Source organism: Pleurodeles waltl, chromosome 4_2 (genome assembly GCF_031143425.1).
Source record: "Pleurodeles waltl isolate 20211129_DDA chromosome 4_2, aPleWal1.hap1.20221129, whole genome shotgun sequence".
NCBI classification, from domain to species: domain Eukaryota; kingdom Metazoa; phylum Chordata; class Amphibia; order Caudata; family Salamandridae; genus Pleurodeles; species Pleurodeles waltl.
In genome coordinates this window covers 795,092-822,962 of record NC_090443.1, presented here as the reverse complement: position 1 = coordinate 822,962, position 27,871 = coordinate 795,092, and the positions used below count along the sequence as shown (strand labels likewise).

General features: G+C 45.5%; 1 protein-coding gene across 2 annotated transcripts in view; it reads right to left on the bottom strand.

Annotated features, from left to right (window-relative positions):
• The window catches only part of LOC138292018 (NXPE family member 2-like), a 250,316-nt gene that overhangs the window by 178,295 nt on the left and 44,150 nt on the right, over positions 1-27,871 (bottom strand). For both annotated transcript variants that reach the window (XM_069230332.1, XM_069230331.1), the window contains exon 2: positions 23,829-23,942. In XM_069230332.1, coding sequence (XP_069086433.1) covers positions 23,829-23,930 — 102 coding nt within the window. In that variant the 5' untranslated portion in view covers positions 23,931-23,942. The remainder of the gene's footprint in view (positions 1-23,828; positions 23,943-27,871) is intronic.

The following is a 27,871-nucleotide window of genomic DNA, read 5'->3' as shown; positions in this document are numbered from 1 at the left end:
TCTTAATGGGGCCCTGTTAGGGGGCCCCTGCACTGCCCATGCCAGTGGCATGGGCAGTGCTGGGGCCCCCAGGGGCCCCACGACACCCGTTCCCACCATCCTGTTCCTGGCGGTGAAAACCGCCAGGAACAGGATGGCGGTAAGGGGGTCGGAATCCCCATGGCGGCGCTGCAAGCAACGCTGCCGTGGAGGAGTCCCTGGGGCAGCGGGAAACAGGCGGGACACCGCCGGTTTCCCGTTTCTGACCGCGGCTTTACCGCTGCGGTCAGAATGCCCCCGGAAGCACTGCCAGCCTGTTGGCGGTGCTTCCGCCGTCACCTACCCTGGCGGTCATAGACCGCCAGGGTAGGAATGACCCCCTCAGTGTCTCTTAGGTAGTCCAGAATTCTTTTAATCAAAAGTATTTTGCATTCTGGGGGGTAAGGTCTGGGGGAATGGCGATTGAGATGCTCATGGATTTGCTTCTAAAAATTCCAATACTGGCTAAAAACTAAGGGACAGATTTACTATTTTTTCAAGTAACACAGCAAGACAACTTGCTGCTTTGCATTGCGTGATAGAGAGACAGCAGAAATGTGCCATATTTACAAATATATGGCACATTTCTGGTGTCTCCTAGCACTGGAGCACTTGTGGCTGCCTGGCCCCAACACAGACACCCTTGAGCAATAGTGCAGGGTGCCTGTGTTATGAGCAAGATTGTGTTTGTGCAAGAATGTATACCGGCCTGTACAAGAACAACCCTTAAAAGCATTTTCCTCCTTGTATGTGTGCTGCAGAATACAAATCACATACAAAGAAGAAGCAACAGCTAAATATTATAATATTTATCCTCTTTAAGCCTAGGATAGAGAGGACCACCATTTTAACACAATCCCAGTTACAGACCTTGGTAAAGATAGGATTGAGTCCAAATCCATTGGTGGACGTGTGGGACTGGCAATATTCCACCCATGGCATGCATTACTGTTGAACCTGGCCCTTTTTGCAGGGTTATCCCCAAATGTTTTGCCTTCTTCCTCCTATTTTTTCTGACATGCTTTTGTTGGCTTTAGGACTCTGGGCACTTTACCACTGCCAACCAGTGATAAAGTGCATTTCTAAATTGTTTTGGTGATTGTTTATTTCTGTGATTGGCATATATGAATTACTACTAAGTCCCTAGTATAGTGCACCAGGTGTGCCCAGGTCCAGTAAATCAAATGATACTAGTAGGCCTGCAGCACTGATTGTGCCACCCACATGAATAGCCCTGCAAACATGTCTCAGGTCTGCCACTGAAGTGCTTGTGAGTGCAGTTTAAAACTGCCATTTCGACCTAGCAAGTCCACCCATTTGCCAGGCCAAATCCTTCCCTTTTAGTACATGTAAGTCACCTGTAAGGTAGGCCAAAGGCAGCCCCATGGGGAGGGTGCCTTGAATTTTAAAGGTAGGACATGTACTGGTGTGTTTTACATGTCCTGATAGTAAAATACTGCCAAATTCGGTTTTAATTTTTGAAAGGCCTATCTAACCCATAGGGCAACTTGGAGATTGCCTTGAAATATTTTTTAAGTGTAATTTCTTATTGGAAGTAGCTAGAGATATGGAGTTTGGGGGGTTTGAACTCACAACTTAAAATCCATCTTTTGGTGAAGTTGGTTTTTGAATTTCAAGTTTGAATGTGCCACTTTTTAGAAAGTGGGCATTTTCTTGCTTAACCATTCTGTGCCTCTGTCTGTCTGTGGAATACACGTCTGGGTCAGGATGACAGTTGGGCTGTTTGTGAATTCACTCTAGGCAGTCACACAAAGGGAGCTGATGTGTGCCCTGCATTTTCTGATGGGTCTTCCTGAGCTAGAATGGTGTGAGAAGCTGACACTCGGACCTGAATAGGGTTGTGCCTGTCCTTACACAAAGCAGTCTCCAGTCTTGGAGTGTGTCTTGAGCCAGGGCAGGAAAGGGCAGGATCTGGTGCACTACAAAGACTTCTCTTTGAAGTTTGCCTACTTCAAAGACAGAAATGGGTATACGTTGTGGAGCTCAGACCCCACAAAGTTAAAACACTTCTGGACTGAGGACATTCTGCCAGGAAAAAGATCTGGATGCTGTAGGAGGGACTGTCACTGCCTGTTGCTTTGTTGTGCTGGCCTGCTGCTTGCTGCGTCTGTCATGGGAGTGAAAAGACTGGACTCTGCTTTCTACATCCTGCTTTCCAAAGGGCCTGAACTGAGCTTGCCTCCTGTTAAGAAGTCCCAGGGACATCAAAGACTTCATCTGTGCCTGGGCTCTTCTGCTGAGAGTCCTGACTTGCCAAGTGGTGCCAACTCCAGTCCCTGGACCCGTGGAAGTGTAAACTGGTGACCTCAAAAAGGCAATCCACGCACCGAAGTGCGGCGGCAGGAAAAAAAATAAAAAAATAGACACAGCTCCTGTCCCATGGCTGCAGTATCGACACAGCGCCCGTTTCCCTCGGCTCCATCAACACAGCACGTCTGGATTTTCCATGCATCGTCCTTGGGGAGTCAATTTCTCATTGACCCCTCACAGCAGAAAGTAACCGAGGCTGCATTTTGGGAAATCAACGCATCGCCTTTCCTGTGAGGAAAGAATCGACTCATCTCCTCCCCTGCACAGTAAGGAACTGACTCATTGATTTGCTTTTCAGCGCCTCACCTCCCCTGCGGCCTGTATTGTCTTTGTTTTTGACGTATCACAAGTACTTTGTGCTAGAAAGATACAATCATTGATTCCTATGGATTATGACTCATTTCCAATTTTAAAAAGTGATATCTTTACTTGTGTACGTTGCATTTTTTGTCGTTTTGGTCTTGCTTAATTCAGATAAATACTGGCTATTTTTAGGTCAAGCGCAAGCGCTTTGACCCGTTGTAAGTGTTGTGGGCTTTTAACCATGCCCACCTCATGCCCATCACTTTCACTCACTCGTGAGCTTGCCTTTAAAAAATCCCTTGATGTCATTGGTAATTGCTTTACATTTGTCTCGCCTCAGGCGGTTTCATTACCGCCATGCAGACTGACCCTGTTACATGGATAATTGCACGATTGCCGATATTCTTCAGAGTGGGTGAACAATTTTTTTTCTTCTGTCTCTCCCCTTCGTGCTCCATGGCAGCCATGGCCCTCACGGCGCTTACAGCCTGAACAGTGCCAACAGCACAAACTCCATCTGCGGTATTGGTGCGCTGGTCATATTGTTAACACTGTTACCTTATCAAAGTAATTTCTTTTGGCTTTTCCCTTCACACTCAATAGCGTTCCCAAAAACACTTAAATGCTTTACTTAAAAAAGCACAGAAATCCACAACGCGGCTCTCCTGGCACAACGGGAGAGCTGATACTACAATATTCACTGCCCTCGGGAAAAGTCACTCCATAATGCTTTCCGAGCATTCTTTTTCAAAACATTTCAGTCCCTTTTTAAGCTCTCTTATGGCTGGAACTTTTGTTTTATAGCTTGGAGTAGTTTGTGTTTTAAGGGCCTTAGTATTGCTGTAGACCTGCTAGGCTTGAAAATATGTAAGGTTCTAGGGCCTAAATATATGGTTGTACTACATTACTTTATGCCATTCTATTTTCATGTAGTTATATCCTCTAGGGGCTAATTATATGGTTACATGGCCATCTTTCTTACAAATGATATTTTTATTGTGGTGTCCTCAAGGGGCTGTTCTGAGCATTACAATCAGCATACTACAATATTGGCTGCACTTGGTCGTCCCATAATGCTTTGCGGGGCATTCTTTTACAAAACTGTTTTTGCTCATAACTCAGCCTCTGGTGGTCCTAGGACAAGGGGACCACCTTCAAAACATTCACCACAACCAGCTCTTTCTGTCTAGAGCATCTCTGGGTTCTGACAATAGGTTAGGGGGGACCCCAAAATAATAACCCCCCTCTCTCCATTCAGTGTCCTTTTAATCTCTCTCATGGCTGGAGCTTTTGTTTTACAGTTGAGAATAGTTTGTGTTCTAAGGGTTGTTTGTAATATCATTGCAGTTGGCCTGCTAATTCTGAAAATGTAGAATGCACTACGCCTTCTGGTTACACTGCAATACTTTCAAACATTTTCTTTACTTGTGGTTATGCCCCCCTAGAGGCTAACTATATGGTATCATGACCATGTTTCTTACACATGCTATTTTCATTGTGGTGTCCTCCAGAGGCTGTTCTGAGCATTACAGAATAATGCCAAACGTTTACTTCTGATAAAAGGTTTTTATTGGGTTTGTATGATAATTGTATCTCTCCTTTTTACAATTATGACCATGATTCAGGTGAACTTAACATCCGTATTACACTCTGACTGTTTGAAAACTCTTGATATGTTTAGGTGACCCATCTAGTTTATTTCTCTCGTTACTCCTCCGTGGCTGTCTTGTTTTGGGAATTGTGTTAGTAAGCCAGAAACTCTGAGGTGGAATGGTGAAAGTGGTATTCTATTGGAAATAGCATGGCAGATTTAAATTAGGATGCTAAATGGCAACATTTTCATTTTTGGCTGCAGATAGAGGAAGGAGGTAAATGGAAGTGCTTTAGTTATATGCAGGGCCACTGGAATTATGTGGCAGGAAAAGACCAAATTATGAGGCAGGGTTGACCAATTTATGTGGCAAGAAAAGTCCAGTTCTGAATTTGCACCGCCAATTGCTCAAACTCAAGCAAATGTGAGACCCATTGCATTGCAAATGCTTGTTCTAAACTGGGGGAGAGTCCTTTTTAATGTTTTCACTGTGTTACTGTGTGTGTGTGTGTGTGTGTGTGTGTGTGTATAAATATTTACACATTGCCTCTAAGATGAGCGGGACTGCTCATGCCAAGCTACCAAGGGGGCGAGAAGAGGTTATCCTAGCTTTGTGACTCTCTTACCCTGACTAGAGTGAGGGTCCCTAGTTGAACAGGGTGCAAACCACTGTCAACTAGAGACCCCATTTCTATCAGTTACTGAGGATTTATAAACCACACAGAGTGGCTTAGTAAATACCACTAAAAGACTTGTATTGCGTTGCACTGCGACAACATACATCAGGCCAGGGCAAATCCATTGTAAATCTGGTCCTAAGAGTGTTCAAAGTGATATTGGCCAGTAGGGGTCTGGGCAGCAGATAGTTTATTTTGGTGACTGATGGTAGGTGGCACCAACACTTATCAGCAGGAACAAGAACGGTTAAAAGAAGGTTCCTTAGGCAGTCTCTGTGTAAAATACTCTTGCTGCCTGTTCTACCTTGGAAGGAAGGCGAGCCTTGGCCTAACAGGCAGTTTTTGCTTCAGAGTGATGGCTTGACAATACCGTCATGTCACACAGTTATTTCAACAGTCATGCATTTTACTCTAACAGTCCATACACAGGCAGCAGAGAGGAGCCACCTGTCATTGTGCTCCTCTACCTCATGATTTCTATATAGGTCAGTTTAGGTAGGACAGGGCATGTGCATCACATTAGGAATACATGTGGAGTGCAATATTCCACTGTCCCTTGTTGCAGGCTGCTGGGTGCTGATGTCTCAGAGTTCACCTCATAAAACGCTGTGTGCCTCTTGCCCTGGGTTTTTGGTAGCTGAACGTTTAATAGACTGGCCGAGAGGATCAGCATGTCGCTGTGCATGGACAGCACCTAGCACTGCACCCCCAAAGCTTTCTGGTGCAACAGCATTGTGTACCCCAAATCACTCTGCCCTTGTGTGGTTTGCCTACTGGGCCTCTTTGCCATCTCTGCAAGTGGTAGTTGGTGGTTGGAAATCATGGTGAAAAAGGCGCCTATCGCCAAATCTAACACACAGATACATTTAAATTGCCAATTGAAACACATCTGGGGTGCGCAACCTCTGGGCCTTGCTCTCTTTCAAGCTGACCCACTTTTTTTAGTCAGCTGGTGCTGCCCCTGCCTCATACTATCCTATTTCCATTTCAAACCGGTGACTATATTCCTATGCATTAATGCACCTTCTTGTGAGACACAGTCCAAATGTGTCCCTTCTTTTGAATGTCTGCCTGAAGAGGGGAATTTAAAGCTCAAGCTCACATCCACAGACAGGAGTTCACATTTTAAATAGGTGAGGGAATCACAGAGGTTGAATAGGGATGACATCTGAGTGAATATACTAAAACAACCACATTCCCCATCACAGCATCAAAGCAATGAAGTAGCCTGATGCTAGGGGCGGGCGGTGAGCTCTGCTCTGCTCAAGGAGTTAATGGAGTTTTTGGCACTCAACACTCTGCCTGAAGCGCGGAGTTCTACCAAAAACTCCAATAGCCCCGACAGCGGAGCGGAGCGGAGTGGAGCTCACCGAGTGTGCACTGTAGCCCAGTTATGGGCCACACAGCACAAGCGAAGACAGTCTGCGCTTGTGCTGTGTGGCCTATAACTGGGCTACAGTGCACACTCTTGGCCCGACGTTGGCGGCATGGAGCTGCTGCTGTCACCAGCTCCGGATCCTCCAGGCGTCACTCCACCAGCAGCCCGGGCCAGGCCCAGGAGCAGGGGGCAGAGGGAGACAAAGAGCCAGGCAGCTGGCAAGTGGCAATGGGGACCCTGGAGTCGACCTGGACCCAGGTAAGACCCTTGTTTCCCTTTCTCTTCTATGTGCACACAGCCGAGGCAGGCGGGTGCACAAAAGGCCAGAAATGGCAGCTTTTGCTGCCTACGGCCCCGGCCTTAGGTAGTGAAAGGTGCTGTTTCAGGCCTGTTGTGCACCCGTGAGCTCAGGCCTTTCGTGCACCCGTCTGCTCAGGCCTGTCATGCACTGGTCTGCCCCGTGTGGGGGGAATGCTGGTGCACAATAGGCTTGAAACAGCAACTTTTTCTGCCTACTGTCCTGTCCGGAATGCGCCCGGTCTCAAAAGCGCTAAGCAGGCCCGACACTTTCAACATCGGGTGCATTCAAGGCAGGGTGCCACTAGGGCACTGAAGGGCAGGCGGCAGTGGCACTCTGCCACTCACGGAACTCTGCCTCTGCATAATTCCACTGAGTTTATTCCACTGAGTTTTAAATCAACTCTGCGGAATTCCACGGAGTGGAACGCCATGAGCTATGCCCAGGCCTACCTGAGGCCACCAAATGTAGTTTTGATAATTAAACATTCTCAGGAAGTATTTGTTTACCAAAAGACACATTAATACATTTTTTGTCTGACTTTTCTCAAAATCATGGTTACCTACAAACCTGGACCTTCAAGCATTATCCCCATGAAAATGTGATTTGGTCCCTCAGATTTCCACTAGGTCCCCTACTTAGAACTTGACAAGGTGAACTCAGCCAAAGCATGGCATGTCTAGAGCGTTGCTGCATAACATAACAATCATAGTGTAAAAATTGTCTCGGATCGAGAACTACAGTTCAGTGCTTGTCTGATTAAGTAGAGGAACCAAAAACTGAAGTAAGTTACACTGCTAGATATGTAGCTGAATACGTAGAAGACATAAATGAGTTTCTGCACTGAGAAACATAGTTCCCGTGCATGCAGAGAACGTGGGACTGTCATAAATAAGCTTCATCCTCATCAGAGCAGAGCTCATTCTCAGACTGAGTTGATCTGTTTTTTTTAAAGTTTATATAGCACAAACATTTGCGTAACAAAACTGGAGGGGCCACTCTGCAAAACGTGGAGCCCTCCACCTCCAGACTCACTCAGGCCAGGTATTGTGCCGAGGGGGCCCCCTGGAGCTCTGGGGCCCCCTCCACTGTGGGGATGCGGGGACTTTTGTTACACCACTGAGCACAAACTTGACATGAAGGTAATGGGGCATTTTATATGAGTACCAGTTACATGTTTTTTAGGCACAGGGAGATTAAGGGGGTCATTTTGACCCTGGCGGTACGAGACCGCCAGGGCTAAAATGACGGAAGCACCGCCAACAGGCTGGCGGTGCTTCCAGGCGTATTACGGCCGCGGCGGAAGCCACTTTTGCCCCGGCGGTGATAATCCGCCTGGGCAGCGCTGCTTGCAGCGCTGCCCAGGGGATTACGAGTCCCCGAACGCCAGCCTTTTTCTGGCGGTTTGCCCGCCAGGAAAAGGCTGGCGGAACGGGGAGTCATGGGGCCCCTGGGGGCACCTGCACTGCCCATTCCACTGGCATGGGCAGTGCAGGGGCCCCCTGACAGGGCCCCATGCAGCTTTTCACTGTCTGCTAAGCAGACAGTGGAAAGCGCGACGGGTGCAACTGCACCCGTCGCATGGCCGCAACTCCGCCGGCTCCTTTTGGAGCCGGCTCCTATGTTCCGCCCGCCGGCCCAGCGGGGATCTCCAAATGGCCACGGCGGGGTGCGGCCCCATTGGCGGCTGCACGGCGGTCAGATCTTGGCGGGCGGCATCGTAATGATCCCCTAAGTAATTTGCCCAGGATTACAGGAGGCTGAGCTGAAGTCGAGACTCAAACTTACTTTGCCAGATCCAAAGTCAGCATCTCTGGTCGGAACCCCACACTTGAGTTCCTGCATACATGGTGCAGAACCCCTGCAGATAGAACAGAGTTTATACATATAAGGAGCTAAGCTCCTAAATATATTCTGTTGAGTTTCTTTACAGACAGTTTATTGCTTGCACTGAACTAGAGCAGAGTCCCTGTATACATAGAGCTCAGCCCCTGCACAGCATGATTTGTGTTTGTTCATAGATTGTGTTGAACCAGTTTACAGGCAGAGTTCAGCTCTTTCACTATTAATTAATACAATGTAAAATCTGAACTTCTGTGAGTACTGAGATACAAGTGATAAGCTTTCAATCTGTGGGACTACCACAAACCTCTCACCCAGGTTAGTCTCTGACATGGCCTGTCTCTGATAGGGAGTCTGGAGGAAAAGGTTGGAGAGACGTTCAGAATGATAGCAAAGGGATTGAGAAAAGATAGTGTGGAGGACAAGATACAGAATATACAACACACGGTTGCTCCCCAGCTAAGTTTGTGCTATAACAGTGTAAACTGAGACATTTGTTTACATTGTGAAGTTATCCCCCTTATTCCGCTCTGTGAATGCCCCTTACTTTTTTGTGATCACCCCTCATGTTGTGACATTGACATAGAAGCCTGATATAGTTTTCTTTATCCCATTTAATGCTGTACACCTTTAACAGGGTTCACATAAGTCTCCCCAATGTCTGAAGGAGCACTTTCATGTGTATTTAGGGATCCCCCTTATAGACATATTTTTGTTCCCTGAGACATTTGTTTATTATGTGACTCATGTTGCTTTTAGTAAGAAAAGGGACCTTTACAATAATGCTTTCTTATCTGTGTGTCAGACATGCACACAGGCACAAGATTCACTTGGTACGAAACATCTTGCAGACATCTAATACTCACAGGTGGATACACTCAAAGTTTCAGCAGTGCTTAGTGTTTGAGTAGAAAGTATTGACAAAGCCAGTGGATCTGGCTTTAATGTGTTGATGTGTAAAAATACAGATACCCATTAATGCTGTTTGAATGTGTTAGCACATTAAAGGCTGACTTATTGGCAATGTGTGCTCTTATACGGGCCCTGAGAATGTATCATCCCGCTTTATGTGAAGTAGTAGCCCCACCATGCTGCTTGATGTACTAGCCCCTCCCCCCCAAAGTTTAGGTCTGGTTGCACCCCTGGTTCCGGCGATGGGTGTATGATGGGTGAAGTGGATGGATAGGTGGGTGATTGGAATGTATGGATCAAATGTGAGGGAGAGCAAGAGTGAGACAGACAGACAGAGAAGGTGTGAGGACATGAAGAGCAAAAAAGCAGGAAAGAGGGAGGAAAATATGGACGATGTCTCAATGGATAAATGAACTAATTTTGGTAGTGTACTCTACATGGAAATCGAGCTTCCAGGTAGTGACTGTGGAAACACAAGACTACTCTGACTCCTGTCAAAGAGATGGGATTTGAGCAGCTTAGAGAAGCTTGTGTGCCAATAAAACCTGGTCTCCTCGTTTTTCAGTGTCTGTATTACCAAAGTGCCCCTATGGAGCAGTAGAATTTCTGCCTGTTTTTGTGCTCCTCTTTGACTTTGGTATCAGAGAAAGGCCCATTGTTCGCTGACCCCTAAAAGCAGACATTTTGTATTAGAATTTCTAATCCAGAAACAGAATCAGAATCATGGACTGATCTGCATTTTTTTTTAAAAGGTTTTAATTCTTTGTTTTTTTTAAACTATTTTCTGGTAATAGATTTGGCTCATGCACTAGTGCCATATGACAGACAGCAACTTTGCACACCAATCCAACCCCAGAGAACTAATTACTTACCTCATACCTAACCTACCCACAAACAACTAAGAAGGCTGCCGGATCATTTGATCAACCCTCACAAGAAACAATACATTTTCAATTATGCGGAACATCCTCTCAGGTCCCCAAAAGGCCCTTGCCCCCACCCCATTTACAACCTGGGAACATCACTAATCAGCACCATCCTGATCCGCATCATTAGTACCTCCATCACATCTGCCACTTTCCCAGATGACTAGAAACTTGTAGAAATCAATGCCCTCCTCAAAAAGCCCACAGCAGACCTAATACAACTGAGCACCTTCCGACCCACCTCCCTCCTTCCCTATCTTGCCAAAGTGATTGAGAAGGTCATTAACAAGAAACACACAACCAGCCGCGAAATTCACCATCTTTTAGACAGCACACAATCAGGATACAGAAAAACCACAGCACCAAAACAGCACTCATCATGGTCATCAACAACATTTGAAATATCTGGACTGAGGAGAAACAGAAGCCCTCATCCTGCTTGACCTCTCCACGATCTTCTACACTGTCTCCCACAGCACCCTAACCAGAAGACTCCACGAAATCGGCATACAAGGATCCACTCTCAGATGGATCTGCTCCTTCTTCACGGAAAGAACCAAAAGTGTCAGGATGCCACACTTCACATCAGAGACCAAGAAACTGATAAGCGATGTTCCACAGGGATAGTCCATTAGCCCCACTCTTTTCAACATCTACATGACACCACTCATGAACATCATCCAATTGCAAGCCATCACGGTCATCTCCAACGCTGATGACACACAATTCATCCCTTTCCTGATAGGGACAAGATAAATACTACCAGAACCAACTTCACCAACTGCATGACTATGGTAGCAAAGTAGATGAGAACTAACTGCCTGAAACTCAACTCCAACGAGATGGAAGTACCAGTCTTTAGCAACAAAACCTCCCCATGGGATTCTACCTGGTGGCTATCAGAGCTAGGACCAACACCCACAGACCACTCAAGAAATCAAGGGATCATCCTAGATGACAAGCTCAACATGGTGTATCAATTCAATATAGTGTGCAACTCCTGCTTCTACATCTGATGCATGCTGTGAAAGATCTTCAAATGGTTGCCTTAGAATACCAGATGGAGTGTCATACAAGCACTCATCACCAGCAGGCTGGACTATAGCAAGACTCTCCATGCCGGAATCTCCAAACAACTACTAAACATCCTCCAGACCATCCAGAACGCAGATGTAAGACTCATTTTCAACCTCCCATGCCGCACTCACATCACACCACATCTCTGAATCCTTCATTGGTTCCCCATTCACAGGCTCAGCCAATTCAAAGTTCTCAAGCACACATACAAAGCCCTACACAACATAGGACCAGAATACCTGAACAGCCGCATACACTATCAGCAACCCATCAGCCACCTACACTCTGCCTCACTCTCACTCGCACACACTCTTCACATCCACAATAGCAAAACTGGAGGTCGCTCATTCTCCTACATCACACCCAAGACATGGAACGACCTCCTTTAGCACATCAGAGTGTCCTCCTCACCCACTGAGCTCCGCAAGAAGCTGAAAACCTGATCTTCATTTAAGCAACTTAGGACCACACATCTCGACACCTTGCCCAAGTGCCTGGATACCCTCTCAGGTGATAAGTGGGCAATACAAATCAACATAACAACATAAAATAACAAAGCACATGGGCGAATCACTGAGGAACATTGTAACTGTGCACTACCCAAGACATAGAACGTGTTAAGTGCACCTCCTGCCAGGGTGCTCTTTGGAAGTTGGTGCAGAGGGCATTAGGGACCCTTCACTCTGTTTGTGTGACAGTTTCTTCTTTGGAAAGCCACGTGATGCCCCATTAGAGACAAAAAAAGTGTGCAGGAGATATTTCTGTAGGAGCTCTCTACATCATGGCCTCTGAAGGGGTGTAGGTCTCCATGAGGACGGATATTATGTACATCTGAATCCACCTTGATGAGGGACCCAATGATTAAGTGAGCCAACTAGAGAGAAACTCAGGTGAACCTTGCCTAGCGTACCTTTATTTTGATGCCTTCAGCTCAAGGGCTCAAAGGCTTTGAATCTGTGAAAAACAATCGAATTTTTATTGCCCTCACAGTTAGTTTCAAAACCAACATTTGCTAGATTCTGCGATTGCAACAGTGCAGTTTACAACTTGAAACTGTTGTCCTTTTAGCCAGAACTACAGATGTTTTAACTTGGCCACAAGCTGACTAAGACTTCATGACCCCCAAACCCCATTCTGCTTTGCAGGCTCATCAAATTGATGCCGTAGGGCAGCAGGAAATATCAGGCGTCCAATAGGATGCGTTCTTTGCTAACTCAATGTAAATGTCGACAGATAGAGCTGTAAAAGAATACATTTGATTTGAAGAGACTCCAGGTCTAATCTCCTTTCCAGACACAGACGACCTCCCCGTCCACCCCCCCAGGCCCAAGGTGAAAAGAATGACTCGCTGTCTGTCAGTACATGTTGAAAGCTCAGCAGTAGAAAGGCAAGACACAAAGGAGACAGAGAGCAGGCATGACTTACTTTATACTGGAGGTAGTCACTAAGGACCAGATGTACGACCCTTTGGTAGTGCGACTCGCAATTTGTGAATCTTTAGGATTCACAAATTGCAAGTCGCAATGCCTACTGCCCAACAGTGTAACTCACACTGTTTGCGATTCCCAGTGAGGTCACAGATGACCTACCTCATTAATATTCATGAGATAGGTCGCAAATTGTGACCCCATTGAGAATGGCCGCACAGGGATGATGGCCTGCTGGGGACAGCAGACCACCTTGTCTGTGACTGCTTTTAAATAAAGCTGTATTTTTGGGGGGAAATGCAGCCAATCTTCCTTAAAGGCAAATGGAATGCATTTCAAAAACAAACATGAAAAAAGATTTCTTTTCATTTTTTTCAGAGCAGGCAGCTCCGAAAAAATATTTTTGCATGCATTCACAATGGAGAAGGGGTCCCACGGGGACCCCTTTGCCGATTTTGAATGGGTTAGCACCAATTTGAAATTGGTGCTTACTGAGATTGTTTTGTGACAACATTCACGGTCACAAAACAATCATACATCACACTGCGACTCACAATTAGGAAGGGAACGCACCTTCCTAGGTGCGACTCGCAAACCCTTTTTGCGATTTGGTAAAGAGATTACCGAATCACAAAATTGGGTTTGTGCATTCCAAAATGCTTTTTTCTTGTTGCAAATGGCCCGATTCTGCGAATCGGGCCTTTTGCGATAAGAAAAAAATAAGCTTTGTACATGTGGTCTTAAATCATTATAGGCCAGATGTATAATTTTTTTAAATAGCGATTACCTAATTGCAATTATCTGCGAATCGCAATTATGTAATCACTATTTGAATGTATGAAACTCCAGGAGTTTCATTTAGCGATTCCCAATGGCTCTCAAATCGACTTACCTCATTAATATTCATGAGGTAGGTCTCAAATTTTGACCCATTGTAAACGGCGATAATTACAGGGATGGTGGCCTGCTAGGGACAGCAGACCCATGTCTGTGACTGCTTTTAAATAAAGATTTTTTTTTTTTTTAATGCAGCCCGTTTTCATTCTTTAAGAGCAGAATTAAAAAATGTTTTCTTGTGCATTCACAAAGGGTCCTTTGGGGACCCCTTCCCGTTTGCGAATGGGTTACCACCTACTTGAAGTAGGTGGTAAAATGCGAATGTTTTGCAACCACATTTGGGTCACAAAACATTCCTACATACAGCTACAATTCAGTATTAGAAAGGGACTCCCTTCACATGCCCCTTCCTAATACCGAATCGGTATGTAGTTGCAATTCCAATTTGCGATTCGGTAACAAGTTACCGAATCGCAAATTGGAATTCATACATACGGGCTGCTTGCGATCGCAAAAATGCATGATACATTTGGCCCCACATGTCTGTGCAATTAGACGTACCTATATTGAAGTCAGCTCGTTCTTTGTTCTGTGTGAGAGGTTGAGCCTATTCCAGATTTTTTAACCAATCACATCTTTCATATGGCTGGTAGCTTACAATATTAAAAGGGAGATTAAAGGTCGACAAATGCAGCATGTTAAAAAGCTATCATTGTTTGAAGCTGTCCCACGTGGCATTATGATACTTGTCTGCAATGGGCCCAACAATGAAAGACAGTTATAAACCTGTAACTGCAAATAAATCGCCTCCTAAGAGCGCTGAGCTACGAAATTCAAGAATTTCTAAACGTTTTCAAAGGAGCCTCGTCGAAACTTGTGACAGTCACAAGTCTAAAGGAACACTCCTGCAAAATCTATTATGAATGTTCATAAAAATCTAATAAACAAGTTCAAATGCACACACCTACCAATTTTGAGGTGTTCCTATCCCATCCTGTAAAGTAATTTACTCCTTCTCGAGGCAGGAGTAATTTATTTTTATCATTTCTCAGAGTGAGTAGGGGGTGGAGAGGAGTTTGAACATGGAAAATGTCCAGGCTATGGAAAGAATACACAACCATTGTTTTGTAGACATTTCACTATATAATACTTGTATCCTTTTTTCCTAAAATTCATTATTTCACCTAACCTCTAGTGTAAAGAGAAGAATTAAAAAGAGCAGCAGGTAACGGTTTCCACTTCTGCTCGAGGTAGCTGGTACACTGGCCCCCTTTGAGCCCCCACCCCTGGCATATTATTTGGCATTTGCCATAACCAAGCTCCACAAAATGTCAACCCCCACATTGTAAGCTCCCCTTTGCTCCCTGGCAACGCCGATTGTGCCACACCTCTCCCATCTGCATTATCCGTAGAACTCCAGTGCCCCTACCTGGCTCCCTGCATCTTCCCTACTGTACTTTATATGGTTGTTTCAAGTTAAAGGAAAACCCAGCATGAGCTGGACAGCCTGCAGCAGAAGACCAGCCTAGTGTGGGTGAGAAGGTATCCCGTCGCCACAGAGGAAAATGTTTCCTGATGGGTAATCCCTTCCCTGGCGGTAGTTCGGTTTCTTTTTATTAGCACCTTTATTAAGCATTTTAGTATAAAGAACAAGACACTCTTTACAGCATCATAAAATATACATCATTCGCGACAAGAGGACTGGGTAGGAGAAACCACCCCAAACACCCCCAGAGGTCCAAGAATATCCCTCAGGCTCCTCCTTTCCACTGTCTCATACAAGAAACATATGTGGACCCTTGTAGCACAAACAACAGTCATACCCAGTATGGATGTCTCCTTATCTCCACAACAATGATACAGCAAAAAAAAAAAAAAAATTGGGCCTAAGAAGTTGGCAAGTCAAACAGAGTCATATGCAGAGTCCGAAGAGGAGAAGACCCAAATGTCTGAAGCTTTTAACATCTTTGACATAGTAAGATGTACGCCCCCTCCCCTGTTTTGACGCCGAATATGTGTAACAAAGGGAAGCCATACCGCCTCAAGCTTAGCCACTCTATCCCTAACAACAGCGGTATGCTTTTCGATGGCATCTAAGTTCCACAGTTTACCCCACCACATATTTAGAGTGGGTGCGTGAGGCTGTTTCCACATTTGTGCTATGCATAGTTACACCACTAAGAGGATGTGAGACAGAAACCGCCCCCTTGGAGTCATTGTGGGGAGAGCCCTCTCTGCTCCCAGGATACCCAGGAGGACCAACAAGGGATATCGGGGAATTGTGACGTTGGTTATACTACGTATGTTAAGTAGGACCTCCTCCCAAAAAAACGGTATTTTTGAGCAAGTCCACCATGTGTGCAAGGTCGTGCCCTGCTTCCCGCATCCCTTCACATTCTGTGTAGCTGTACTGGTGTCAAATACCATTGTGTAAGGAGTTTGTAGGGGTTTTCTTTACGGCGAAGGCAAACTGAGGATTTAGACTCCTGCTGCCAGATTGCTCCCCATATGTCCTCAGAATCTTTTGTTCCTAATTCCCTTTCCTATTCTACCATGTATGCATGCATCTTTTTGCGTGTGTGTGTGGAGGGGGGGGGCTTGTGACGTTGAGTATGTAAAGGTAAAGCCTTGAGATGCCTTTGCATCTAATGTTTGAGTGGTATAGTGATTTAATGGGTGTTTCCTCCCTTTCCCTCACAGACTCATTAGTGTGCAATTTGCCCTCATCATAGAAAGGTCTCAATCTAGGGGCTCTACCCTGGTCCCAGCCAAAAGATTCTTGGTGTAGTTCTCCAGGTGGGAAATCACTATTGAGCACCAAAGGAGCAAGGGGGAAAGGATAGGAGGGAAACAGTCTTCTGGTTCTTACCTCACGCCAATAAGCTAGCACAATGGATGTCAGCGGGAGAAGTGGGAGAATCAAGAGAGAATGCCACAGGAGGCCATCCAGGGGTGCCGGGGAGAAAGCCTGCTCTACTTGCACCCATGGTTTGTTGTCCGGGTTATAGTTTCAATCTAGGGTGAGCCAGAGTTGTACCTCTAGGATATAAGTGGATGCGTTAGGAAGTCCAAGGCCTCCTTCCGCCACAGTACAATACATAGTTTCCCGGCCACTCATGGGGATTTGCCCCTCAAACAAAATTGAGCATTTTGGTGCCAATATGTGTCTGCATAGGTTTAGATGTTAATTGCTGGAGAGTCTGAAGGGAGTATAGCAGGCGCAGCATGAAATTCATTTTGAGGCAGTTAAGCCAGCCCAGCCAGGAGATTTCTAGCTTGCACCAGCAGTACATGTCTTTGAATAGAGCAGTAAGCAGTGGGGAAATGTTGTTTTGATATGTCTTTGGTGCATAATGCGAGGTGAATACCCAAATAAGTGATCTTTCAGTTGGACAATTGAAACCCAGTCATCTGAATGGATGTCTCAAGGCTATCATGCGGGTCGGCCATCCCCAAGCCAGAGATTTAGTAAAGTTCACTCTAAAGCCCGCAGTTCTGGAAAACAAATCTAGTTTTCTCATCTGGACAGGCATGGAAGAATCTGGGTTAGTGAGGAAACAGTATGTTGTCTGTGAAGAGAGCAAGTTTGTGCTCCCTCCGGCCGAAGTGTATTCCCTGAATTTTTTGGATTGCTTTGAATTTTTGTGCCCAAAGGCACCATGGACAATGCAAAAACTGAAGGGGATAGGGGACAACCCTGACGAGTCCCTCTCGAAAGGGTGATAGTAGAAGAAAGAGTTACATTGATCTTCAACTTAGCTGCAGGCTTCTGAAAGTTAGTTTGTATGTAAGTGTCCATCTTTGGGCCCATGTGAATTTTGGTCAGAATCTTTGATAGGTATTTCCAAACCACCCTATCAAAAAAAATTTCACTGTCAAGGGAGAGGAGGGCCAGAGGTTGATGGTCACGTTCTGTTACTTTCATAAAGGCTATTGGTAGGCGAGTGTTGTCATTAGCCTGCCTGTTAAGGAAAAAGTGCGATGTCAAGGCGCCATGATTGTTGGCAAAACATGCTGTAGACGTGCCACTAAGATAGACATGAAGATTTTAGCATCACAATTTAGGAGTTCAATAGGACGGTATGAAGAACAATTGGTTTGTGGTTTGTGGGGTTTTAGAAGTAGAGTTATGTGAGATTCTAGCCTCATGTCAGTAACGGAGTAGTTAATAGTTAAATACCAATGCTAGGGGTTCAGCCAGTAAGTTTTAAAAGATAGCAGGAAACCCATCCTGCCCCAGTGCTTTACATGTAGTAAGATTGCTAATGATTGTTCTAACCTCATCTGGGCTAATTTCCACCTCGACCAGGGTCACTTCCTCTCTATGGGACGGTGGGGGGGGTAGTGTAGTGTTCCAGATATTCATCTTGGTGTTGTCTAGGGCTTGGGAAGAATAATAGTCATGAAAGACCAATAACAGTTTGTCCTTCCATGGATTTCTTGGATGTGATTGCGCGTGGATTGTAGGCATAATTTATGGGCCAATAATCTGTCACCTTTATTCCCAATTCATAATTAGTTTGACCTACATAGAGGAGTTTGTTGGCCGCCTCTTTCATCAAGAGATGTTCTAGCTCCCCCCGTATGTAGCAGTGGTCTCTCAGGGTCCGCTGTATCACCCCCTTTGTGATGGGGTTCTGTTTGTGAATGTTGGGTTGTCTATGGAGCCTGGCTGCTCTCTCTCGAATGTCACTGTGTGCAATATCAATTACCCTTGATGACCACTTTTGCCGCATCCCACAAAGTCACTGGGGACACATCATTGTTCGCAAAATTATGTTCTCGAGTATCTTTTATGCATTCAAAAAGGGTTGGGTCACGAAATGCTACCTCATTTAAGTTAAGACCCATGGTTTTGGAAATGGGCGTTGAGGGGTGTTGGGACCCACCTCTAAGCTTACAGGAGCATGGTCTGAGAGAACCTTAACCACGATCGTGGAATCTAACAGGCGAGGGAGCAGTGTGCAAAACATCATACAGGAATAAGTCTTATGAACATTGGAACAGAACATATAATCCAGTTCGGGGATGTAGATGCCACCAAGCATTTATTAAAGAAAGATATGAGATGTCCTGAGTCAAGGCCAAGGGCAGATGGGGGATTCCCTGTCTGGAAAGGAAGCAATAGTGTATAAAGAGTGGTATTGTGTGGGACACCAACAGGAGTGTAAATGCTTGGTATCATCTCAGAGCAAATGAGTTTCCTGTAAGAGGGCGACATCCATCTCTCGCCTACACAACCAATTGTTTGGGCCCTGCGTTTGATGGGGGAATTGAGACCTTGGACATTTAAGATGATAATATTGAGATTCATTGAGTACCGAAATAGAGGTGAAGCCAACCCCAGGAAAAGCGCAGAGGACATGCACCTCCCTCCCCTCCCCCATTTGAAATATCCTGATAGCGTGTCAAACAATGTAAAATAAACATTAAATACAATGTCAAATAACTAAACTAATGCGCATAAAATGCCCAGATGGCAAGTACAGGCAGGCCCCCTCCCTGGGGGCGGGGGGGGACGAAACCAGGTGGGCCACCCCAAAAACAAAAAAACATGTTATGAGGCATAGATCATTAGTCATGAGTTAAAGAGTTGTAAGGGCGAGATCCAACATAGAACTTGCCCCCACCGAATTCTTATGTGGTAGCTAGGTAATCATAGTGGGATGGAGTTCGTGGAAGCTCGTGCATCTCCCCCTTGTCCGTCGAATAGGCTCGGACGTGGGACCCATTAGTGGACTGGGTGGTCAAGCTGTGATATCATTGTCTGAGGAAGCATGTCTATGGTTCTGTGCAGTGCAATGCTTTTGTTTTCATGCTTTCTTTTTTGTCATCTTGAAATCGCCATCCTCCCTCTCGGTCAACCAATTTAAGTGCTGTTGAATCCTGGGGAGCCTCAGCATCCAGCGGTAGAGGCATCCTGAGAGTCTTGCACATCTCCCCTGATGTGTGAGCAATGACTCTTTTAACATGGTAAGTGAAGTGGAGATGTAATGGGAAGCCCCAGTGGTGGGAGATCTTCCATTCCCGAAGGTGGTAGGCAACATTTTTTACTTCCTTGCAACAGGCCAACGTGTGGGCAGAAATATCCTGGTAAATGGAGACAAAGTAACCCCTAAGGGTGACTGGTTACTGATGTCTGGCAGCTTGTTTCACTTTCTCATTTACATGAAAGTAGTGAACTCTGGTGAGGGTTTAAGGTGGCAAGTTCTTTTGTTGCTGGTAGGTCGAGTACACCCTGTGAGTACGATCCAGAAGTACCAGCTGGTCATCTGGGAGGCCCAATATGTGGGTGAAGAGGGCTTGGACATGTTTTTCGAGTTCCGAAGAGGAGACTGTTGCAGTGATACCGCTGATGCGACTTTATTACGCCTTGAGCGATTTTCCAAATCGTCCAGTTTATCTTGAAGTAGATCACAGCTCTTCTCCAATCTTTCAATGCGTGTCATTCGGTCTATATTTTTAATCGCATGATCCATAGCTGTTGATTCTATAACAGTCGAACAAGAGTCAATTTGGTGCACTGCCTCATCAGGATCGGAGATGGTACGTGAGAAATCCCGACAAAGTGATGCTATATCCTTGTGGAATTCAACAAGCAGCAATTGAATATCTTCTTTTGTCACCAGGGTTTGAGCATCTGAGCTCGTCCCTGCTGTCTGGGCTGGTATTGTGGAATCGTCCCCCTGTGTCCGAGTGGGATGGGGCCTATGGGCATGTCTTTGATGGTAATTGGACAAGGGGGTCTTCGTCCAGTTTGATGCCATCGCAGCTCTAGCAAGCACCACTCTATGCTAGGGATCTAAACCGATTGTTCCACAGCGACCCAGTGTTGGCGCTGCATTCCTGGGAACTCGGGTACCATTCACAGTGTTCCACTTAGATTACAGTTTACAGAGACCCCCTCATGGGCACGGATTGTTACAATAAGGCCTTCGCATAAGCAGGGTATTGGTGCTGTTCTCCAAAGAGGGGTTCAGAACCTAAACATGCAGAGAGACACAAGGATATTTGCCAGGCTCTCCTGTGAAGGTTGACATAGGGATGATGTGGCTGTGAGACAGAACAAACAGCCCTCCGTGGCGCACGCGAAGGGTGTCGGCCTCTGGCAGCAGGATCCTTCTCTCAGGACACTAGATGTGCTTCAAAGATAATTGCAATGATTCCCACATATCGTCTGGCGAGACCATCTATGTGGACAGTGAGTAATCTGGGCCACGGGTATAGGGACAAGACACGCAGCGGTCAGATCATGCCAATTCACCCCCCAGGATCCAGGGCCTTATGTCTCACATTGGGCCTCCCAGGGTTGCTCAGGTCCAGGAAGGTTCATTCTTCACCCTGATTGCCAGTCAGTCCATATGTAAACCAGGCTGGCTCACATGCATTTCTCACCCTGCAAGGCTCCCTAGATCAGGTGAGGCTTGTCTGCTGCCTCTCTCCACAACAGAGGTCCCATGCACATAGGCCACTCTAGGGGTCTGGGCTGCACCTCCAGGCCTAACGGTGTTGCCGCTCCCTCCGCCGCACTCAACCCAAAGCCCTTGTCTGATTTATGTCTGCCCCGGTTCTCAGACGATTCCTGGCTGTAACAAGGCCTCACAAGGAGCTGCTGACCCAGGTGGATTTTAACTTCAGTGAGGCCCTACGATGCCACTGCCGAGGAACCGGCCTAGCCGATGGGAGCAGTGTAGGACCCCACACAATCACCTTCATCGTGTTTGGTGGCCCGTCTGCAGCAGCGCTCTTCCTTGTTCCAGGACCGCCCTCATCTTAGCGGTGTTCCGGCACTACCACCCAGCTGGAGAGGCTTTCACGTCGCCCTCAAAATGCCCACCTCCACTGATCCGCCACTGAAGTGGGTATATCTTTTTTGGGAGCCCTCGGGTCCTCTTCTCTGCGTAGAAGCCATCCCTGCTTTTTTAGGTATCTGATGCCCCCCCGTAGGCCTTTAAAAGTATATCCCAAGCTGAAAAATAGAGGGGGGTGAGATCAACAAGCAGAGCTCAGGAGAGACGCGTCTTGTTGAGTCTTCGCTTTGGTCACGCCCCACAGTAGTTTTGTTTCTAATATTTACTCAGCTTTCTGTGTAACTTGGAAGTTGCACGTTCTTATCCCATTTATTCGGTTTTAAGTTTCCCTAAGGGCGAGCCTTTCCCTGCCAATAGTTCTATTGTCAGTGACTGCTCAGTCATATACTTAGGCCCATATTTATACTTTTTGACGCAAACCTGCGCCAGCGCAAGTTTGTGTCAAAAAGTTTAACGCCGGATACAGGCATTCCAACGCGCCAGCTGGGCGTAATATTTAAAGAATGACGGTAGCCGGCGCTGCGGCCTGGTTAGCATCAAAATAAATGACTCTAACCGGGCAACGGAGGCGTAGGGAAGACTGGGGGTTGTGCATCAAAGAATGGTGCAAGTCAGGTTAGAGTAAAAAAAAAAATTACTCTAACCTGACTAGCGTCATTTTTTGAAGGACAACCCCCATGGAAATGACTCCTGTCTTAGCAAAGACAGGAGTCATGCCCCCCTGCCCAATGGCCATGCCCAGGGGCATGTAGGGGGGCCCAAGTTAGGCCCCCCTATGTCACCTAAAAAAAAAAAAAAAATACTTACCTTTATTTACCTGTAATTACCGTAGATGGGTCCCCCCATCCATGGGTGTTCTCCGGGGGTGGGCAAGGGTGGCAGGGGGTGTCCCTGGGGGCAGGGAAGGGCACCTGTGGACTGCTTCCATGGTCAGAGACCATGGAAATGAGCCCACAGGTCCCTTAACGCCTGCCTTGACCCAGGCGTTAAAGAACGGCACAAATCAGGCTGGGCGCCATTTCTTAAGGGCCGCCTCTTCCTGTGCGTCAAAATGACGCAGGAGGATAAATAAGGCGCACACGCCTTAGAGTCATTTTTTGCAAGGGAACGCCTATGTTGCATGTCATTAGTGCAAGGTAGGTTTTCACGTACAAAAAATGACTCAAACTCCATAAATTTGGCACTAGACGGGTCTAGCACCAAGGTATAAATATGGAGTTAAGTTTACGCCGGATTTGCGTAAATAAAATGACGTAAATCTGGCGAAAACAGAGTATAAATATGGGCCTGTGCGTGTAATTTGGAAGATGCAGTTTCAGATCTTTTTGATGCTGTTGTGGTCAAGAACAGCCTGAAGACAATGAGAGCACACTGGCCGTATAATCCTGTACCAGAGACTTTAAGCCTGATCCTGGATTTATGAGGTTTCACTGACCGGGTGTGATTAAGCTGGATAAATCGGATAACATATGTCTGCTTCTGATCATTACTCCTAGCTATACAATGACAGTCCATAAGAGTTATTATAGTTACACATGGATAGATCAAGACTGCATGCCTACAGATGGACTCCTACCATATCATAGCAGCGCTGTAGCATGTAATGTCTAAACTTGACATTTATTTGTTTTAGAATCTATTTTGTGATTGTATCAATCATGTACGTTATAATTTGTGTTTAACTAAAGTGGTCTTTTCCTACAGTGATATAAAGGCCAATATGACATGACTTTTGTTGAGGCCATTGTGGTCAGAGTTTGTGTGTTGTCAAATTTTACAGTATTTTCTAAGGGGAAGAGCCCATTATGTCACTTCTACTCCATACTGAACCCTGGTGAATTGACTTCTAACAATTGTCCGTGGTCATTGTAAGCTGTAAGTTCTTATGATCGCCCTTGGTTTATGATAGCTGTGCCATAGTACGCGATGGCTATGCCCTGGCATATGTTGGTGTCACCCTAATTAAAACATAGGTCTACCTGTAGAGACTTTGATAACTGTTGTGTGTTTTTATTAATCTCGTACTTCTTCCAGTTTTTTTAACTTTAGTGATTTCATTTTCTGTGATCTCATCAGAGCAAAGGGTCATTTGACATCACATCCTGGGACGACACTTGGGGCTAACGCTATGCGATGTCATATGATGCCATTTCCTGTGATGGCATGCAGCTAAAAGGCTTGTGGTGTCACTTTGGCTATCCCTGATATTTTGGTATTCCACATTCATGAGCAGCTGATCCCCTCAGAAGCATAATAGACTTAACCGTCTTTGGCCTTCAAGATAAATAAAAGCACTTGGACCACCCTACCTCGAGAAATCAAAACAAAGATCTGTACGATTCATTTTGGTCAGCATTTGGAGTTATCAGCATTCTGCATGCATCAAGAAAGTAAACGTACCTTTATGAGCCCACGGTGAACAGAGAAGCAGATGAGAAAAACGTGTGCTGACAACAGCCCCAGCAAGAAGGCGAGCTTTCTCTGTGTGCACAACGGGAACATGGCGCCCCTGACCTGTGGGAACAAACAGGAGTGTTTCACGGGTCCCAGCTTTGCAGCCTGGAAACATTTTAAAATATTCCTCTTCGAACACCCCCCTACACCCCACCCACGCCCCCTATCCCCGCCCCTGCAAGAGTGCATCCGCCGCATTGAAACATTGGCTCGAACTCACAACAGTATTTTTCAATCTGCCAAGACTTAAAAAAGCACAGGCAATTTTGAGCTGCATATCCCACGTGGCAAAGCCTCTGTGAATATGGCCGTAAAACATGTTTTGGAATATTGCAGTTTACTAGGAAGTGAGACTATGACCAATGGATCACAGAAAAAAATCTAAGGGCCTCCCTTTTCTTTATGCCACAGTAGGCGTGGGTGCCACCTATGTAACGTGAATGTGAAAGCAGGTGGGCTCACAGTGTGTCAATGGCTTCAGGGTACAGCAGGGTACACCACAAGCTGGCCTAAGTTAGTGAGTCAATAGCTTCAGCGTGAAACAGACCGCCATCCAAGCTCAGCTCAGAAGAGAGTGCCAAGAGCTTCAGGATAACCAGGGTGCCACCACAGATCGGTATCATGAACGTGTGCCTGTGGCTTCAGGGTACAAAGAGTGACACAATTGGCTGTGATAAAACCAGAGTGCATGTGGCTTCACTGTAAAGCAGTATACCACCCCTGCCCAGGCCTGCTTGGAATAGTGTCAGTGGGTTGTGGGTAAAGCAGGGTAACACCAGTGCACGGGATCAGAAAAGTGCGCCAAGGGTTTCGAGATAAAGTAGTGTTCTACCCTAGAAAAGGCTCATAAAGTGTTTAAGGGTTTCAGAATAAGGCATCACTGGTTGAGATATGAAAAGTGTCCCATTAACTTCAGGATTAAACATCCTACTTATGTCTCTGCCCCAGACTACCAGGGTGAAGCATGGTAGCACGCTGGGACAGGATCAGAACAGGGCTTCAGGGTAAAGCAGGGTTCTACACTAGGCCGGACTCAGAAAACACTGCCAATCACTTCACAGTAAAACAGTACCACCCCAGCTGAGATCAGAAGAGTCTGGCAGAGGTTTCAGAAAAAAGGCGGGAGCCACCCCTGGTGGGGCTCAGAAAGGTGTGCTATGGATTTCAGGAAAAAGTAGGGTGCAACTGTACATCCCATCATAGAAGAGTGTATATGTTGCTTCAAGGTAAAGCATGGTGCCATCCCAGGTCAGGATTAAAAGAGAACACCATTGGTGCTAGCTGTAGTACTACTTAGTCAAGGGAAAGCTGGTCAAACCCCAGAAATACCCTCTGTCATGAGCAGGCCTACACAATTCAGATAGTGTGCTAGAAATCCATTAAGCTATGCTGTGTGAACTCCTAAGGAGCCGTACAACATTGTGTGAGTCTGTGAACCTTAACATGTTCTTCCTGAAGGGGATCAGCTTTCCTTTAGCAACTCATCCCTCACTCTGGAGACCTGGTTGAAGAGCTGCAGTAGGGGCACCTAATGTTTATGCAGTGCCATTGCTCCTGTGGAGACTGGTAAATTTGCTCGAGTAGAACTCATTATGCTCCACCTGGCACCATCGAAGGCAAAAAATGCCACCAATTGATGACATCTGCCAAAACATTGTCACCTCAATCGCACACCCATATCGTCTTACCAATTGACTTGTCAAGGATTCAGAAGTGAGCTTAAATATACAAAATGCTACAGAAATTTTGCAAATCAGTGGCAACACTGTTTTCTGCATAATTATGGCTTTACTGCATTTGCAGTACAATTAACAATCTGCTGTACAATTTCCAGATTTCAACAAAAGAGGTGTTTCTAGCATAAAGACATAAAACTACAGATTCACACACGCCTTGCAAAAGTTATCTGGTCGCCTCTCAGTTGCTGATTGATATATTGATGTATTAAATTTGTTTTGATGAGGTGCAGCGTTTTCCCACACAGTATTAATATAAGTGAAGATGATAGATTTTTCAATAATACTATAAGTGGTAATGGGGGTACCAGTAATAGCTCTGGTTTCGCTATCACTAGCACTGTTAGTGTGGGGACAAGGCAGTGTCGCAATGTCTAACACGAGCACTGACAGTGTGGTGGTGAGGCGGTGTTGGCAGTGTCTGCCACAAGCATTAGAAGTGTAATGGCAAGGCAGTATCAGGCATATCTACCATGAGCAGTAGTGTGGGAGGAAAACTCTACCCCAAAAATCAAGACACTACAAAATTTACCTCAGTGTTCCCACGTTTGGAGGCATTGAAAACCTCAAGTTTCAAAAGGCAATGTGTACTGGCGCTAAAGCATCTCCCCAAAGAAACTGACTCAAGAAAAATACAATTTATTAAATAATTCGAATTTGAAATCGATTAGGCACACCCAATAACGGAGTTCAAAGATCAATAAAAAGCTATGGGGTTTTATTACCAAATTCAAAAGTATAGTGTTGCAGTGTCAATGCCATAAATGCTTTCGATCCAGATGTGTACAAAAATCTGAAATTATTCAAAGTCCCAAATGGACAGTAAAATCTAAAGAAAAACGGACAGCAACCCTATCACCATCTAAATCTCCAGGAAAATATTCTGCCTCACCCCCAAAATCGTGAGGTTTTATGCATTATTCTTGCAAATGAAATCAACATTTCTACAGATGTATCACGGTGTGAGCTAATGTATCATTTCTCCAGTAAATCAGAGCACATGAAAAATAAACGTCATATTGCCTTAACACCTAAGCACTACCCCACTACACGAATGATTATTCAGCACCCTGTATGCTAATCTTAACCAGAGATACTTGGATACAGTTACATTGACAATAACGTGTTATGTGAACGAATAGGTCTCAGTATACAAGCAGAAGAAAATTAAACATGTTGCAAGATTACAGTTGAACTGGGGAAGGTTCATCATGAGTAGAACAACGACAGTGGAAGATAACTGCATTCATTAAATCTTAACTGTTTTCTGCGGAGCCTGCAGGGGGGGGATGTGCACAAGGAGGGAGCGCTGAATGAGTGACCGAAATGGCTTCCATCTTAGACAATATGGCGTTTTCACAGAAGTGTGGCCTAGTTAATATACATTAGAAAAGCATACTTCACACATCACAGGAATTGTACTTCAAAACCACTCATATTATTTTTGTATTATTATTAATATTTGTATATGTGAATTTGTGTGTTTAAATTGATACTTCACGTTGTTAATGTTATAAAACAAAATGTATACCCAAAGACCCTATAACACTAGTAGTGGGGGCAAGACAGTGTTGGTAGTGTCTGCCATGACCATCAGTAGTGTGGAGATGAGTCAGCGTCTACCACGTGCACTACAAGTGTGGTTGTGAGGGAGGTCAGCAGTGTCTACCATGAGCACTACTAATGTGGGGGCGAGGGTGTCACGAGTGTCTACCACGAGCACTGGTAATGTGGGGTAAGGCAGTGCTGCCTATTCTTTAACATAAGAATGTAGCAGTGGAAAGTTATTTTGCAATGCTGTGACATCACACTAACATACAAAGTTTTTCAATATTTCTTGATATAACATTAAGAAGGTTTATAATGATGCGTGTTGTACCGTTATGACTTCGCCCTTGGCTGCAATGGCAGTCGTAACCTGCCATGAAGTTACACTAACATACATTAAATGCCTGATATCACATCACACAGGGTTGCAATGACTTTAATTCTTCACTGGGGTGGCATCATACTGATTAACAAAGACTTTCACTATCCCCTGCTATGATCTCACACTAATCATGTATGACATCCAGCGCGTAACAACCAGTAACAATGGCTTTCATTGTTAGGTGGTGTGACGTAGCAGGAGTGGAGAACCATATTCAGGTTCAACAGCTGCCTCCTTGACTTGGAACAGGGGATTTAATACCCTTGAGGTTGTGCGCTGTATAAATGTTAAGAAATAATAACAATGAATATTAGTGAACTCAA